Source organism: Miniopterus schreibersii (genome assembly GCF_964146895.1).
Source record: "Miniopterus schreibersii genome assembly, chromosome: 5".
Taxonomy (NCBI): Eukaryota; Metazoa; Chordata; class Mammalia; order Chiroptera; family Miniopteridae; genus Miniopterus; species Miniopterus schreibersii.
Genome location: NC_138106.1, coordinates 45,881,856 through 45,899,011, shown reverse-complemented (window position 1 = coordinate 45,899,011; position 17,156 = coordinate 45,881,856). Strand labels below are relative to the sequence as shown.

General features: G+C 39.5%; 1 protein-coding gene across 1 annotated transcript in view; it reads right to left on the bottom strand.

Annotated features, from left to right (window-relative positions):
• The window catches only part of OSBPL11 (oxysterol binding protein like 11), a 71,403-nt gene that overhangs the window by 43,703 nt on the left and 10,544 nt on the right, over positions 1-17,156 (bottom strand). The window contains exon 2 of the mRNA XM_081139241.1: positions 6,261-6,329. Within this exon, the coding sequence (XP_080995367.1) occupies positions 6,261-6,329 (69 nt within the window). The remainder of the gene's footprint in view (positions 1-6,260; positions 6,330-17,156) is intronic.

The following is a 17,156-nucleotide window of genomic DNA, read 5'->3' as shown; positions in this document are numbered from 1 at the left end:
CCTAAGTACAATTTATTTCAACAGGCAAAGGAAAATGACTGGTCTCTTATTCAAAAAGTAGTCAATTCAAAGAAAATTTATAGTATGTTTGGAAATGTCAAGTTTGCTATGAACACATATTTCTTATCCCAAAAGCATTACCACATTTTTACAACATGGGAAACACTCAGCTAGATATACAGAAAGTAATGCTGAGAAGGGACTGATAAAATTATAGAAACAAGCCAGTAACTGTATAGCATGGTGATTCCAGTTAATACTGTATTGTATACTTTAAAGATGCTAAGACAGATCTTAAAAGTTGTCACAAGAAAAAAATTGTAACTATGTATGGGACGAATGTTACCTAGACTTATTGTGGTGATCATTTCCCAACACAAGCATATCTCAGAGATACTGAGGGTTTGGGTACAGACTACTGTAATAAGGCAAGTCACAAAATTTTGGGGTTTCCCAATGCACGTAAAAGTTATGGTTACACTATACTGTAGTCTAAGTGTGTAACAGCATTATGTCTAAAAAATGTAAATACCTTAATTAAAAATACTTTATTTCTGAAAAATGCTAACCATCATCTGTGCCTTTTGTGAGGTATACACTTTTCTGATGATAGAGGGTCTTGCTCCATGTTGATGGCTGCTGGCTAATCAGGGTGATGGTTGCTGAAGGATGGTTGGCTGTCACAAGTTCTTAAAATAAGACAATGAAGTCTGCTGCATTGATTGAGAACAATTTTTCTGTAGGATGCAATGAGATGTTTGATAGCATTTTACCCACAGAACTTCTTCAATCCTCTGAAACCCTGCTGCTGCTGCTTTATCAACTAAGTTTATATAATATTCTAAATCCTTCATTGTCATTTCAACAATTTTCACAGCATCTTCTTGATTCCAGATCAAGAAACCACTTTTTTTTGCTCATCCAGAAAAAGCAAATTCTCATCCATTAAAAAGTTTTATCATGAGATTGCAGGATTCAGAAACATCTTCAGGCTCCATTTCTAATTCTTATTCTCTTGCTGTTTTTACCACACATGCAGTTACTTCCTCCAATTAAGTCCTGAGGTCCTCAAAGTCATCCATGAGGGTTGGAATCAACTTCTTCCAAATTCCTATTAATGCTGATATTCTGACCTCTTCCCATGAATCATGAATATTCTTAAAGGCATCTAGAATAACAAAGTCTTTCCAGAAGGTTTTCAATTGGCTTTGCCCTGATCCATCAAAGGAATCACTATTTATGGTAGTTATAACCTTACAAAATGTATTTCTGAAATAATAAGACTTGAAAGTCAAAATAACTCCTTCATCCATTGGCTGCAGAATGAATGCTGTGTTAACAGGCATGAAAACAACATTAATCTCATTGTATATCTCCATCAGAGCTCTTGGGTGACCAGGTACATTGTCAATGATCAGCAATACTTTGAAAGGAAATCTTTCTCCTTAGCAGTAGGTATCAATAGTGGGCTTAAAATATTCAGTAAACCATGCTTTCAACAGGTGTGCTGTCATCCAGGCTTTGTTGTTCCATTAATAGAGCACAGGCAGAATATATTTAGCATATATCTTAAGAGCCCTAGGGTCTGCGGAATGGTAAATGAGCATTGGCTTCAACTTATAAAGTCACCAGCTACATTAACCCCTAACAAGAGATTTTAGCCTGTCCTTGGAAGCCAGGCAATGACTTTTCTCTAGCTATGCAAGTCCTAGACAGTGTCTTCTTCCAATAGAAGGATGGTTTGTCTACACTGAAAATCTGTTGTTTATTGTAGCCACCTTCATTAATTATCTTAGCTAGGTCTTCTGGAGAATTTGCTGAAGTTTTTACAAGTTCAGCACTTGCTGCTTCACCTTGACTTTTATGTTATAGAGACAGCTTCTTTCCTTAAACCTCATGAACCAACCTGTTCTATCTTCAAACTTTTCTTCTGCAGTTTCCTTGCCTCTCTCAGCCTTCATGGAATTAAAGATAGTTAGGGCCTGGCTCTGGATTAGGTTTTGGCTTAAAAAAATATTGTGGCCAGTTAGATCTTCTACCCAGACCACTAAAACTTCCTCCATATCAGCAATAAGGCTATTTTAACTTTCTTATCATTTGTGTGTTCTCTGGAGTAGCACTTTAAACTTCCTTCAAGAACTTTTCCTTTGCATTCACAACTTGGTAACTGGTGCAAAAAGCCTAGCTTTTGGCCTATCTTGGCTTTCAACATACCTTCTTCAAACAAGCCTCTAGATATTTATTTATTTCCTCATTAGATGATATGCTTTTTATTGATTTTTAAGGAGAAGAAGGGAGAGAAGGAGAGAAACACTGATCTGTTGCCTCCTGTATGTGCCCTGACCGGGAATCGAATCTGCAACCTTGCAGCGTACAGGAAAATGTTCCAACCAACTAAGCCACCTGGTCAAGGCTAGCTTTTAATTTAAAGTGAGACATGTAGCCCAGCTGACATGGCTCATCAGTTGAGCATCGCAGTTCGATTCCCAGTCTGAGCACATGCCCAGGTTGCAGGCTTGATCCCAGTAGGGGGCGTGCAGGAGGCAGCTGATCAATGACTCTCTCTCATCACTGATGTTTCTCTCTCTCCCTCTCTCCCTTCCTCTCTCTGAAATGAATTAAAAAATAAAATAAAGTGAGACACACAACTCTTCATTTCACTTGGACACTTAGAGGCATACTGGCCTAATTTCAATATTGATGTGTTTCAGGGAATAGGGAGGCCCAAGGAGGGGGAGAGACACAGAGGCAGGGAAATGTCTCATCAGTGGGTCAGTCAGAACACACACAACATTTACAGCCTCATTAAGCTGGCCATTTTATATGGGCACGGTTCATGGCTCCTTAAAACAATAACAATAGTAACATAAAAGATCACTGAACACCAGACACCATAACAAATGTGATAAGGAATAAGTTTGAAATACTGCAAGAATTACCAAAATGTGACACAAAGACATGAAGTGAGCAAACGCTGTTGGAAAGATGGCACCGATATACTTGTTTTATGTAGGGTGGCCAAAAACTTTCGCTTTAAAAAACACCATATCTGCCCTGGCCAGTATGGCTCAGTGGTTAGAGCATCTGCCCCACACTGAAGGGTCAAGGGTTCAATTCCCAGTCAAGGGCACGTACCTTGGTTGCAGGTTCGTTCCCTGGCCTGGTCAGGATGTGTGCAGGATGCAACCAATCAATGTGTCTCTGTCACATCAGTATTTCTCTTTCATTCCCTCCAATCCCCTCCTTTCCACTCTCTCCAAAATTCAATGAAAAAAGTATCCTCGGGTAAGGATTAATAAAAAACCCCAAAAACCTGCAATATCTGTGAAGTGCAATAAAGTGCAATAAAATGAGGTATGCCTGTATATAAAATTATTGAATCATTGCCCAGCCGGCATGGCTCAGTGGTTGAGCATGGACCTATGATCCAGGAGATCTCAGTTCGATGCCTGGTCAGTGCACATGCCTGATTTACAGGCTTGATCCCCAGCAGGGGCATGCAGGAAGCAGCCAATCAATGACTCTCTCATCATTGATGTTTCTATCTCTCTCTCCCCCTCTCCCTTCCTCTCTCTGAAATCAATAAAAATATATTTTTAAAAAACACACAAATATTGAATCATTATGTTGCATACCTGAAACTAATATAATGTTATATGTCAATTATATCTCAATAATAAAAATAAGCTAATAACTGATTATCTAACACCAAGATGATGCTATGGACCCACTGGCAATAAGAGAGCACTTTGGGATATCTTTCATTCTACATAGATCAAGCCAAATATTCTTCCTTCATCCCTTCTATGGAGAGATATTTTACAATATAAGAAGATAGGGGATTAAGACAATCTACATAGTGAGGAAACGTAACAAAGCTATTTTTCCCAGAAGAGTACTACACTTTTGACTGAGGCATTTTTAGCAAGTTGACCTAACCAGTTAAATGAGCTAAAGAAATATATAAACAAAGACTAAGTGTGATGGGGAAACTTAGGATTCAGCTTTTTACAAATCTTCACCTGCAGAAAATTCCCCTAAGTTGTTAAAACAATGTTAGGATTGGCAATTAAATAACTTCTTTTTTTTGCAATTTCAAAATGACAATTGCCAGTTTGGAGAAAATGACTAAACTTTGGACTAGCTCACAACTTAAGTGAAGTACTATCAAATGCAACTTTAATTCAAAAAACATTCTGACTCAGAAGTTTATCTTATAATGACAAGAATAAACTTTAGTCAAGATTTTGGAAGGAAAGGTAACCATATGCTTTGTTCCCACCATCCCAGGACTTTAATGTTTAGTATATGTAGAGACTTCTGAGTTAAAATGAGATGTGATCTCATCTTCAGGAATTTGAGTTGAAAGTAGGAGGTGGGTTCAGCAGAGGATCTTGCTGCTGTGTACTTTCCTAGGGTACTACACTCCAGAGCAAGCATTTATTTATATAAGTATGCCCATGCCAGATTTCTCCAAGCTGCATTAAGTTCTAAGTTGCTCTAAGTGGCCCTTAGTCAAAACAGACATGGACTGCAGGGAAACGGTCTTGAATATCTCACACAGGTGCAATGCTTTTGTTACAGAAGCTTCACCTGTAACACAGGGACAAAAGTGGCTATACATGACAAAGAAACTGAGCTACTAAGCCTAGGGTCCCTTAACGTGGTCTTAACCTTTCTGTTCCCCTTTGATCATTCAATCTACCTGTTCCATGCTGAGGACCCAGTATATCTCTGTTATACCAGGGTGAAAGAAAATGGAAGATGGAAATTTTTTCTAGAGTGGGCTTACAACAGTCAGGTTGACAAGGTGAGATCTCTCTGATGGGGAAGTTGGTAATAGATCCTGTGTTCTTAGTAACAAATAGGAATTTGTCGTCATCACCCCCACACTTTCTGGTGCTGCTAAAACCGGCCTCTGACATAGTTGGAGGGATTACACTGGTAGAGGCAATGCCCCTCTCTATCCTAGAATGTCTACTTGGATCTGGAGGCTAACTCCCCAGGCAACCAGTGGCCAATAAATATTTATAACAGGCTCCTTCATACAATGATACAAACACCTACCCCTTCTTCCCATGTTCTCAAGTTATCACTGACTAAAAATGCCATCTTGAACATATACTTAACCTTATATGTTTGGATATGTTTTGGAGCTTTTTACTCTGTTCCACTTCTGAGATTTTCTCAATAATATTCTATGATATTATATGAATGAAAGTTGTTGAATGTTGGGGGAGAAAGTTAACTTACTCTCCTTCAAAGAAAAGAACAGAGAGAGAGAGTGATCCCACTTCTAGGAATATATCCTAAGAAGCCTGAAACACCAATCGGAAAGAATATATGCACCCCTATGTTCATAGCCCCGTTATTTGCAATAGCTAAGATCTGGAAACAACCCAAGTGCCCATCAGTAGATGAGTGGATCATGGTGATGGTTGCTCACCAATGTGAATGTATCTAATGGCACTGAACTGTACACTTATAAATGGTTTAAAATGGTAAATTCTGTTATGTATATTTTACCATAATTTTAAAAATTAGGTTAATCCTGCCCCCAACAGCCAATTCTACAAAGTATTTAAGATAGTTGGCTTTGCCTGGCTGGTGTGGCTCAGTGGTTGAGCATGGACTCATGAATCTGGAGGTCACTGTTTGATTCCCAGTCAGGGTACATGCCCAGGTTTCGGGCTTGATCCCCAGTAGGGGGCTTGCAGAGGCAGCTGACTGATGTTTCTCTCGCATTGATGTTTCTATCTCTCTCTCCCTCTCCCTACCTCTCTCTGAAATCAATAAAAACACATTTAAAAAGATAAAAATAAAAATAAAGATAGCTGGCTTTGCTACTTACTGACTGCCCTGTGTGCCCTTGGGCTGGTTATTTAAACTCTCAAGGCCCCAGAGAAGTTTTGAGAACTGTACAAAAAACAGGCACCCTAACTCAAATCTGCTTGGTGCCTCCAAACCACCCTAACAGCCTAATCACCACAAGTATTTTAATAAGCCCAAACCAGGTAAACAAGTGATTCTAATCCTAAAATAACAGTAACTTCTGAGGCATTTGGAGGCTGTCATTTGGAACAACTCCTCCCTCCCTCTAAAAAAAAAAAAGAAAGCCATCAGACTTTTAGAGAACACGGTAAATCCTTCCCTAAAAGTTTTCCCAGCCATGTTTGTACTGAAGTAATATCAGAATGTAAAATTATCATCCCCAATCCTGATCTCTTGGGAGAATGATGTGTCAGAATAATCACACTTACCTGAACTGCCACCCAGTGACAAGGTTGGTGTACTTCATTAAGTAGCCACATACATTTTCCATGTGATCACTGTTTAGAAAAATCAAAAAGTGCCAGTCAGTGAAAACTGCAAGAAATATCAGGAAGTTAACTGTATAGTTTTAAAAATAGCTGTAGACATGTATGTTCTACAAATGCCTCAAACTTTCTTCAAAAGTAAAACTTAAAGGTTAACAAATACAAAGTATTAATCCCCAAAATTTCAGATCCATGGAATTGAATTTCACCAGATTTCTTCAAAACAAGCATGATCCAATATAAATTAGTATGTGTTATAATATTTCAAATATAAAATCATTATAGATCCTGTTTTGGATGAGAGTGTGATAACTCACTCCCATTCCCCCACCCCAGACAGGCATAAGGCAAAGTGCTCACTACAAGTCTTGCCACTGGCAAGATTTTATTTGGGACCTATAACATTAGCCTTACTACAACTGAATTTCTTTACTTCCTGCCCTTTTTTCATTTATTGCAGATAAGTTCTGTTATAGTGGTTCATAGAAAATGCAATATCTCACTGATATTTCTTTTCCCATATTTTAAGTTTCCTTATATTTAGGAAAACATATTAAAACTAGACCTACATTGACATATATTTTTTAAATATGGGCTTCATTTTTTATTTTATAAATTACATTAAGAATTCCTTTTAAATGTACCTACTCTACTCTAAAGTCTTAACTTTATACTATAAAATGCAATAGATATTAAACATTTACTTCTCTACTACCCCTGAGTCACATAGCATACTTAGTAAAATTTCAGCTAACCAGCATCCAGGAAATTTAACATGAATGGCAAAGGCAAAAGAGCAAGGAAGAGTTGACACAACCAACAGAACAAAGTCCAAAAAAGATTTAGATTGATCTGAATGTCAGATGAAAAGGGTTGAAGGATACTCTCAGGCAAACAAAATAACCAAATTGACTAAGATTCTAGCAGATATCACTGGAGATCGAGTAGGGGTGTGCTTCAGGAATAAACTCAATGTGGGGTGCCTTTTTAATCTCATTTCTTCAAAGTGCTTGAAAATAAAAATCTGAAAATAAAAAATTGATCCCATGAATAAATATGGCTTTTTTTCTTGTTTTTTAATTGATTTCAGAGAGAGGAAGGGAGAGGGAGAGAGAGAGAGAAACACCAATAAGAGAGAGTCATCGATCAGCTGCCTCCTGCACACCCCCTACTGGGGATCGAGCCCGCAACCCGGGCATGTGCCCTGACTGGGAATCGAATCTCGATCTCCTGGATCCTAGGTCAGTGCTCAACCACTGAGCCACACTGGCTAGGCTAAATATTTTTTTTTCCTGTATTTTTCTTCCATTCTAAGTCTAGCAAGCAATACCACTGATTAATGTTAAGTGAAACTGGTCAAGTCCTTTTGGTTTCATAAGGTCAGTAATCTCAAGAAGACAAGGTTGTCTACTTCTAAAATGCCAACCTGATGTTATAATAATTATATATGTATTCTGTCGTGTAAAACTAACAGCACCAGTTGAATTCTCATTTCACTATTTTCTAAGGCCCATATCTGGAGGAAAGGGTTCTTCTCTAAAAATCCAAGCCCATGGGTTTTTACTAGAGTTCCTCTACTCCCAGCCCCAGGTCACAGCACAGTTATTTCTTTCAGCTCCATTGGTACTTGAAAAAGCAGAGATGTTTACATTGTGGTCTCTCACATCTTTCCCAGGCTTCAGGCTTAAACAGTTCTTTGGGGCCACAGGAATCCCAATGCCCCTGGACTCTGTCCAAAAATAATTTCCCAAATAGCCCTCCCTGTTTTAGTTATTTAACACACAGCTCAGATTCCCCAACTGTTTTTGTCCTCAAAACTTATTCCTTCACTTATATGTGGAAAGAGGAGGAAGAGAGGAAGAGGAGGAAGAGGAGGAGGAAGGAGAGGGGGAGGAGAACTCAGATACGGAGAAGAGATTGGTGGTTGCCAGAGGAGGGGGTGGAGGGTTGGGGGTGGGTGTGTGGGGAAAAGATACAAACTTCCAGTTATAAAATAAATAAGTCTGGGGTTTAAGATACAGCATGGTAACTATACCTAATAATATTATATTGTATATTTAAAAGTTACTAAGAATAGACCTTAAAAGTTCTCATCACAAGAAAAAAAAAAAGTGTAACTATGTAGAGTGATGGATGTTAACTAGACTTATTGTGGTGATCCTTTCACAATACTGTATATACAAACATCAAATCATGATGTTTGTACACCTGAAACGACTATAATGTTATATGTCAATTATGTCTCAATTTTAAAATGTGTTCTTTGTCCACTCTATCCTATAGCTCCATAACCTGAATATTTATTTACTTCCCGAATATTTATTTATTTACATTCTGTAAATCTCTACACCAAGCCTCATTACATAGCTACTAGCGTATAATGAAAACATTATAGCTCAATTATAGTTCAATTCCTCTGGTTCTAGGACTGTATATATTCTTCAAGTGCATATGTGAACTGTAGGGAAAATGTTTCTTAAAACTTCAAAGTATAACCCAAAAAAGAAGAAGAAGAAAAATGCCTTCAAGGTCTATTATCTACAACTGAGAAAAAATTTGCATTTCAAGCAATCAAACATAATGCCTCAACTCCTTTACCTTTGGTTCAGTTTCTCATTACTAAAGGTAGTCCTTATCTAAGTTATTTATATCAGTTATTTAATAGCTATCAATAATTATTTAAGCCTGGTCGGGGCGTGGCTCAGCAGCTGAACATCAACCTAGGATCTAGGAGATCGCAGTTCGATTCCCAGTCAAGGCACACGCCCAGGTTGCAGGCTTGATCCCCAGCTGGGGATGTCCAATGATGACTTTCTCATCATTGATGTTTCTACCTCTCTCGCTCTCCCTTCCTCTCTCTGAAATCAATAAAGATATATTTTAAAAATAATAATAATTATTAAGAGTATAATTTCAGTACCATCATTCGCTACATAAAACCCAAGTAGCCCTAGCTGGGTGGCTCAGTTGGCTGGAGCGTCATCCCGTACACCAAAAGGTTGGGGTTCGATCCCCAGTCTGGGTGTGTACAGGAGGCAACCGATCAATGTTTCTCTGTTTCCTCTCTCTAAAGTCAATAAAAATATATCCTTGGGTGAAGATTTTTTTTAAAAAAATCAAAGTATATCTTTATATTTCACAGTAATGTATGTTCAGTTTTTAATGTTATAAATATTTTGTTGATGCCTGTATCTAAAAAGGGTTAACTTTCTCACAAAAATTACAAGAGGGATATTGACACAGTTTATGTGATAGTAGCATAAAGCCAGCCTCAAAGGAATTAGAGATTTGAACATGCAATTATAAACTGCTGGTCTGCTTTTACTATGTAAAACAGATTATCTGAGGTTACAAAGAACCAATTTAACAGCAGGTGGTGCAGTCCCTCCTCTCTCATCCTTCCTCTTCTACTGTATTCAGCGCAACCAGCTGATGTGGAACTACTGTGCCATCTGGTGGCCAGAATAAAGAGCTCTGTGGGCGAATATCTTTTGTTCACTCTTGCCTTTCTTCTACTTCCTTCTAATTGAGTTATGATGTAAACACCTATGTTTTGCTCCCATTTAAAATGTGCTAATTTTGGCACAGCTGGGCGTGGCTCAGCGGTTGAGCTTCGACCTAGGATCCAGGAGATCTCGGTTTGATTCCCAGTCAGGGCACATGCCCCGGTTGCATGCTTGATTCCAAGCCTGGGGCATGTGGGAGGCAGCCAATCAATGATTCTCTCTCATCACTGATGTTTCTCTCTCTCTCTCTCTCTCTCTCTCTCTCTCTCTCTCCCCTTTCCTCTCCCTGAAATCAATAAAGATATATTAAAGAAAAAAAAGTTTTAAATAAATAAATTAAATGTGCTAACTTTTATATTTTAAATATACCTGTTAATATGAATGCTATTAAAGTGGAAACACAGCCCATATCTGATTATATCATACTCCTATTTTGTGTTCTATAAAGTAGAGATGATGGTCCGAAAGACTAATACACTAAAAAATAAGCCATGAAAAGGTTAATTTCTTCTTCAGTCCTTCAGCAACTTCACCACTCAACGATTGGGTATATTCTGATCTTTAAAATGTGTTAGCATTTAGTTGGAATTAGCTCTAGAAGCTGATAGTCTAGAAAAACAGTAATCAACTGAACTATACCAAGTGGCATTGTTATATTTAGTTTGAGGCTCATCTCCTCCTATATATCTTAACAATGACTGTTTCAATTCCTAAATCTCCATTACTACAACACCTTTCTTTCTTCCTTTCTTCCTTTTTTCCTTTCTTTCTTTTTCTTCCTCCCTTCCCTTCCCTTCCCTTCCCTTCCCTTCCCTTCCCTTCCCTTCCCTTCCCTTCCCTTCCCTTCCCTTCCCTTCCCTTCCCTTCCCTTCCTTTTTCTTTCTTTCTCCTTCCTTTCCTTCCTTTCCTTCCTTCCTTCCTTCCTTCCTTCCTTCCTTCCTTCCTTCCTTCCTTCCTCCCTCCCTCCCTCCCTCCCTCCCTCCCTCCCTTCCTTCCTCCCTCCATCCCTCCATCCCTCCATCCCTCCATCCCTCCATCCCTCCCTCCTTCCTCAGCCGAGGATATTTTTTCCATTGCTTTTCAGAGAGAGTGGAAGGGAGAGAAAGAGAGCGAGCGAGGGGGGGGGAGGAAGATCGATGTGAGAGAGACACATTGATTGGTTGCCTCCGCACACACCCCAACCAGAGCTGGAGCCTACAACCGAGGTACATGCCCTTGGCTGAAATCGAACCCAGGATCCTTCAGTCCGCGGCCCTACACTTTAACCACTGAACCAAACCGGCTAGGGCAACACATTTATTTCTTAATTAACCCTTCTTTATTAGACTTAAGGAAGATACGCAGCTTTTAAAATTAAGCTACTTTTTAAATAAGTCTCAGGTGTACACCACATAATAATTTGAATCTGTATATAACACAAAGTGATCACCCCCAAAAGTCTAGTTACCATCTATCACTATACAACTGACCTCTTTCACCCCCATCACATACCCCCCAACTCCCTTCCTCTTTGGTAATGACCAATCTATTCTCTGTATCTATGTTTGTTTTTGTTTTGTTTTTTAGATTCCACATGAGTGAAATCATATGGTATTTGTCTTTCTCCTCACTTATTTCACTTAGCATTATATCCTCAAGGTCCATCCATGTTGTCACGAATGGCCAGATTTCATTCTTTTTTATGGCCGTATAGTATTCCATTACACACACACACACACACACACACACACACACACACACACACACAGTGTCGAAGGCGTGCATTTCAGTTCAACACAATTACTCAATACCTTCTAAATGCAAAGCACTCAAAAACCAATGAAAAGGATGGGAAAATACAAAAAGGTAATTCCTCTCCACTCCCAATCCATTATCTCATGTAAGAGAACTATGTCTCCTGTCAAGAGCTATTAAAGGCCTGAGATATTACCTATGTGCAAGCTAACATGTTTGCCTGATACAGTTTCATGGATGCTGACAGAAAACATAAAACTCCCGAGTCAGAGACAAAAGACTTCAGTAGTCACATTATCAGCCCCAATCACATGGGCCCCACAAAGAGGGTACAAGATGCCTGCACATGCATTGGGTTGTGGTACAGATGAGGAACCTAAAGTATAGAGAACCCAAATCTTTTAATGGACAGTAACTCTACCTGATCTCTTAGTCAAGGAGACATTATTTTTATTATTCTAGACAGTAAATAAACATGACCTTTGCTCAGGAGAAAGATACTATCTCTATCTTCCAAAACTGTTTGCTACACAAACATTTTTGAAAAAACAGTACAGAACAAAGGGCAGTTGGTAGCTTTGATCACAAGACATGCAGAAACGTGAGAGACCCATGAAGGCTTGTTCCCAATAAGTATCACATGCATATTACAATGAAAAGTCTCTTATTCAATTCTGTCTTCCAGCTACCAGCTCCTTTCCTTAGAAACAAGAACTTCCCTCAACTTCTTGTGTATCTCTTCAGAGATATTCTATGTGCCTACAAGCACACACACACTTTATTTATAAACAGATGGTTGTAATTACACACACTGTTCTGTACCTTGCTTTTTCAGTTTTCTTAGGGATGGTTTCACTTTGACACATAAGGACCTAACTTTTTTTTTAAATCCCCACCTGAGGATATTTTTTCCATTGCTTTTCAAAGAGTGTGAGGGAGAGAGAGAAAGAGAAGCATCGATGTGAGAGAGACACATCCATTGTGCCTCCCACACGTGCCCCGACTGGGGCCTGTGATTTAGCCTGCAACCGATGTACGTGTCCTTGACCGGAATCAAACCCAAGACCCTTCAGGCCGAGGGCCAATGCTTCAACCACTGAGCCAAACCGGCCAGGGCCTAACTCATTCTTGACATCTGCATAGTAATCCCTTGTATGGCAGAATTATTATGTATTTAACCAGTCCCCCTACTAATGGACATTTGTTTCCAGGCTTTTATTATTACAAATAATGCTACTGCAACAAAGCAAGTTGTACATATCTTTGTGTACTTTTGCTTAAAGTACAATTGCTAGGTAAAAGGCATATGCATTTTTAGTTTTCATAGCTATTGCCAACCTGCTCTCCAAAGAGGCTGCACCAATTTAACTCCCACCTTTCAATGTAAAAAAAGGGCCTGTTTCCTCATACCAGCCTATGACAGCACTATTTACCAACAAAAATAGGGTGTAGCTTTTACCTATAGACAAGACTTTCAGACATTATTAATAGACTTTTCAATACACCTTTTATTCAAAACTAAGTTTCTAGAGTTAAGTGTGAGATAGTGTTAGGCTGTGGAATGAGCTCCTAAAAGGGATAGATCTAGTTCTGACTTTCCCACTAACACCATGAGTGACCCTGGCTAAATCAAGTAATCTCTCTGGGCCTCAATTTTCTCCTGTGTCAGATGATTCCTTCAAGCTATAATGTGTGTACATCACTCATCACTCAAAATTCTAAAGGTGTTTCTCAATAAAAAATTATTTCAAAAATAATGCTTGCAAATAAGCACATTATATTATACATTAAAAATTTTTAGAGAAAAGTAGAACATTTTTTCTATTATTTGTTCCATAGTAGTATTTACTTATCCCCCATATAATCCCAGAAGTTCTTTGTGGCCATTTCAATAAGACCAAAACACCAGAGACAAAGAGAACAGCAGGATACTAAAAACCCCACTGCCACCTTCCCAATCTGCACATTTAATTTCTCATTCTATTTTGTATGCACCTCTCTCTGGCTTTAAACCATTCTTAGTTCTGTGGTAGGAAGTTAGACATGAGCAGAGCAAGGATGGGCCTGGTACAGAAGGTCACCACGGTGAAAAGCCCTGGACGTCTTGCAAAGGACAAATGTAGGGAGGGACATCGCCCCCCGTGTGACCTTTACTTCCCTAGCATATCACTGCTCATGCCCTTTGGACACCTGACATTTCCTTTCTAGAGATAACACTTAGGCCTCAGTTGTATTTCAGCTCCAGGCCCAGAAAAGCAGCAAAACCAGAAAAGCACCACCACAGTAGACCTCAGGACAATGACCCCCTGCCCTGGCACTGACCAATCAATTAGTGGAGACCTAGACCCTGAAAGAATACACCTGGAAAACTGCTGAATATTCTATTGGAATTTCCCCCTGCGACCTCCCCTAAAATCTCCACCTTTAAAACCCTTCAGACAGAGGACCCAGTGCGCTCTCCCTTCCGGGAGTATGCCTACACCTTTCCCTTCGCCCTCCGCATCCCTCCCAGGCTCATTACCATTGCCTTCCTCACTCCCAAGCTCCAAGGGCCCTTCCTTTGCCTCTATAACTTGTTTCCCAAGCCCATTTCTTCTACAAATTACTTCTACCCTGTGATTTTCCAAATAAATGTTCTCTTATAGTTTGAGTCTTGACTCTGAATTCTTTCCTAGCCAGAACTCAAGTACTGAGGTTGCTGAACCCAGGTCCTGTCTGACCTTACCTGATGTCCTTCCCACCAGTCTAACACCCTTCTCACTGCCCACAACAATTCCATAACATACTCAGAGTAACATTTAACTTTTCTCTGTAAGAGCTGTGAAAGAAAAACAGCAAAAAGGAGCTGATACTGTCAAGAGTGCGATGGGAGGTCTCTGGGAAGCTTAGCTAACTCACCCCCATCCAAGTGAAACAACTTTTTAACTGGGCTAAACAGTTACATCCTGATACAGTTCCTATAACTGGCCCTGTATCACTGAACTCTCCATTAAAAAAATAAAATTTTCACCTAATAATAGACATAAGCAATTAATCATGTATAGCACAGTATAAGTCTGCTTGCCAGCACCAATCACAGCCCTTTCAGAGCTACCTGTGTAATCCCTTTGGAAGCCCCCCTTTTTCTGTCTTGGATTATTATTATTATTATTAACTGAAGTCCATACTTTATTTGAATTTCCTTAATTTTTATCTGATGTCCTTTTTCTGTCCCAGGATCTCACCCAAGATACCACATTACATTGTCATCATTTCCCCGTAGGCTCATCTAGATGTTGACAGTTTCTCAGAATTTTCTTGTTTTTGATGACTGGCAGTTTGAAGGAGTACAGATGAGGAAACTTTGCAGACTGGTCCTCAGTTTGGGTTGATCTGATTTTCTCCCCCCCCCCCTTTTTAAATTGTTGACAGTTTTACAGATGTCCCCAGTTTTCCCAAACTCTGCCCCTTTCTTTCCCCCTCAGAACACAGCTGGAGTTTCTATCCCAATCTATGTCTCCAGGATTGCAATTCCCAAAAAAGGCCCCAAATAAAGCTTTTGTTTGCCTTCCAGTTCTTGGTCAAAATTGATTGGCATTAACCCAGCCAGTGTTAAGCATCGATCTATGAACCAGGAGGTCACGGTTTGTTTCCTGGTCAGGGCACATGTCCTGGTTGAGGGTTCAATCCCCAGTAGGAGGCATGCAGGAGGGAGCTGATCAATGATTCTCTCTCAACATTGATGTTTCTATCTCTCTCTCCCTTCTCCCTTTCTCTCTGTGAAATCAATAAAAACATATTTCTTAAAAATTTATTGATATTACATGGTGTCCAAGAAGTGCGATCCGGAGTGCTTGCTTCTTCCTCGGGTGCCTGAGTAAGGTACCTTTATTGCACTCTATTGCCTTCCTAATGGTCTTGGATCATTGTGGTAAGTGCTCCTGGACCCGAACCTCATACCTTGGTTGAGGTTCAGGCTCTACTTGTGTGTCCTCTGTTGCCAGCATCTTGTCTACAGGACTTAAAAAATGCACATCTGGTAATTACACTCTTGAAAAATGGGAAGTTCACTTTCTAAGGGAACAGTTGCTAAACAGTCGCTTGGAATTCCTGATTTGTGTACAAAAATTATAGGCCCTCATCCTGGAACTCTCTATCTCACTGGACCATAATTACCCTGGATGATCTAAAATTAAACTGGCCAACCTGGGGCTCTTGAAATCCTCAAGCTAGTCTATCTGCACAATCAACTGGAAAAAGACTATAAAACTAAGCAACCTGAATAGAAAGCATATTTTAATTGGCATTTTGAAGCCTCCAAACATATAAGTGATTCAAAAATTGTTTCCCTCCAACCAAGACACAAATTCTAAATTAACCAAAGCAAACTGAGTTGCCTCAGAGGCTTAACTTGAAAAAAACTTCTAAATGTTCTTCTGACATCTCATTATCTGCACCTTCTGCTCCTTTGCTGCTTTGCCTGTCCGCCCCCTCTTTACCCTTCACTGAATGACTTCCCTTTTCATAACCACCCCTCTGCTCTTACTGCCCCATTTAAAGTTAAACCAACGGATGGGTCTGGCCCAGGATGATAAACCCTTATTTCTTATACGCCCAGGGACTAAAACTGAGCTCTGTGCCATTACTAAAGATTTCCCTAATCCCAAAGAGGACCCCATTATTGTGTCTGCTAGAGTATTTCTGTTCATATCCAAACATGAGCCAGGGTTCTCTGACCTCTATTAGCTGATCCATGGGCTCACAGAGAAAGATGTCCTAATTATCAATTGCCCTTTTTCCTTTTCATCCATGAAAGAGAGAGAAATGCATTAGGTGTCTTGGCCCAATGACATGGAAACCAACATGGACCCAGTGGATACTACAGCCAACAATTAGATCCGGTGGCCAAAGGTCTCCTACTCTCTACGAGAGCTATTATGGCCACTGCCAATTTATTTCAGCATGTAGAAAAGATAATAATGGGCTCTCCACTGACTCTTTATATACCTCCTGGAACCTATCTGCTAGCAGACTAACCTCCTAAAAATTGTATTGTCTTCATCTAATGTGACTGTTGCTCACTATAAAACTCTGAACCCTGCTACTCTACTCTGACAAAATCCCTCATGACTGCCTGACATTAAACAGACTGACTACTGGCTCCTTGAATTGATTTACAGGAAACGCCTCTTCAAAATGCTGAATTAGTTGGGTTTACTGATGGTTCTTACCTAAAGGATGAAATAGGCCACTATCAAGCAGGCTATGCAATCATCTCTTTAAAACCACTGAAGCGAGTCCAATGCCTTAGGCAACTTTTGCTCTATGCATTAATTTGAGCTTGCAATTAGACGAAAGTCGGCTTACATTGATACTGACAGTAGGTATGTCTTTGGTGTTGCCCATGACTTTTGTATGCTCTGGAAACAGAAAGGATTCCTGACTTCTTCCGGACAAAGGATAAAAAAACAGTTCTTATGTTTTAGAACTCTTAGAGGCTATCCAATTGCCTAAATCTTTACCAATCATAAAAATCCCTGGACATTCAATGGAAAACACTAAGGAAAGTAGAGGTAATCATTTGGCTGATGCTGCTACTAAATTAGTAGCATTAAAACAA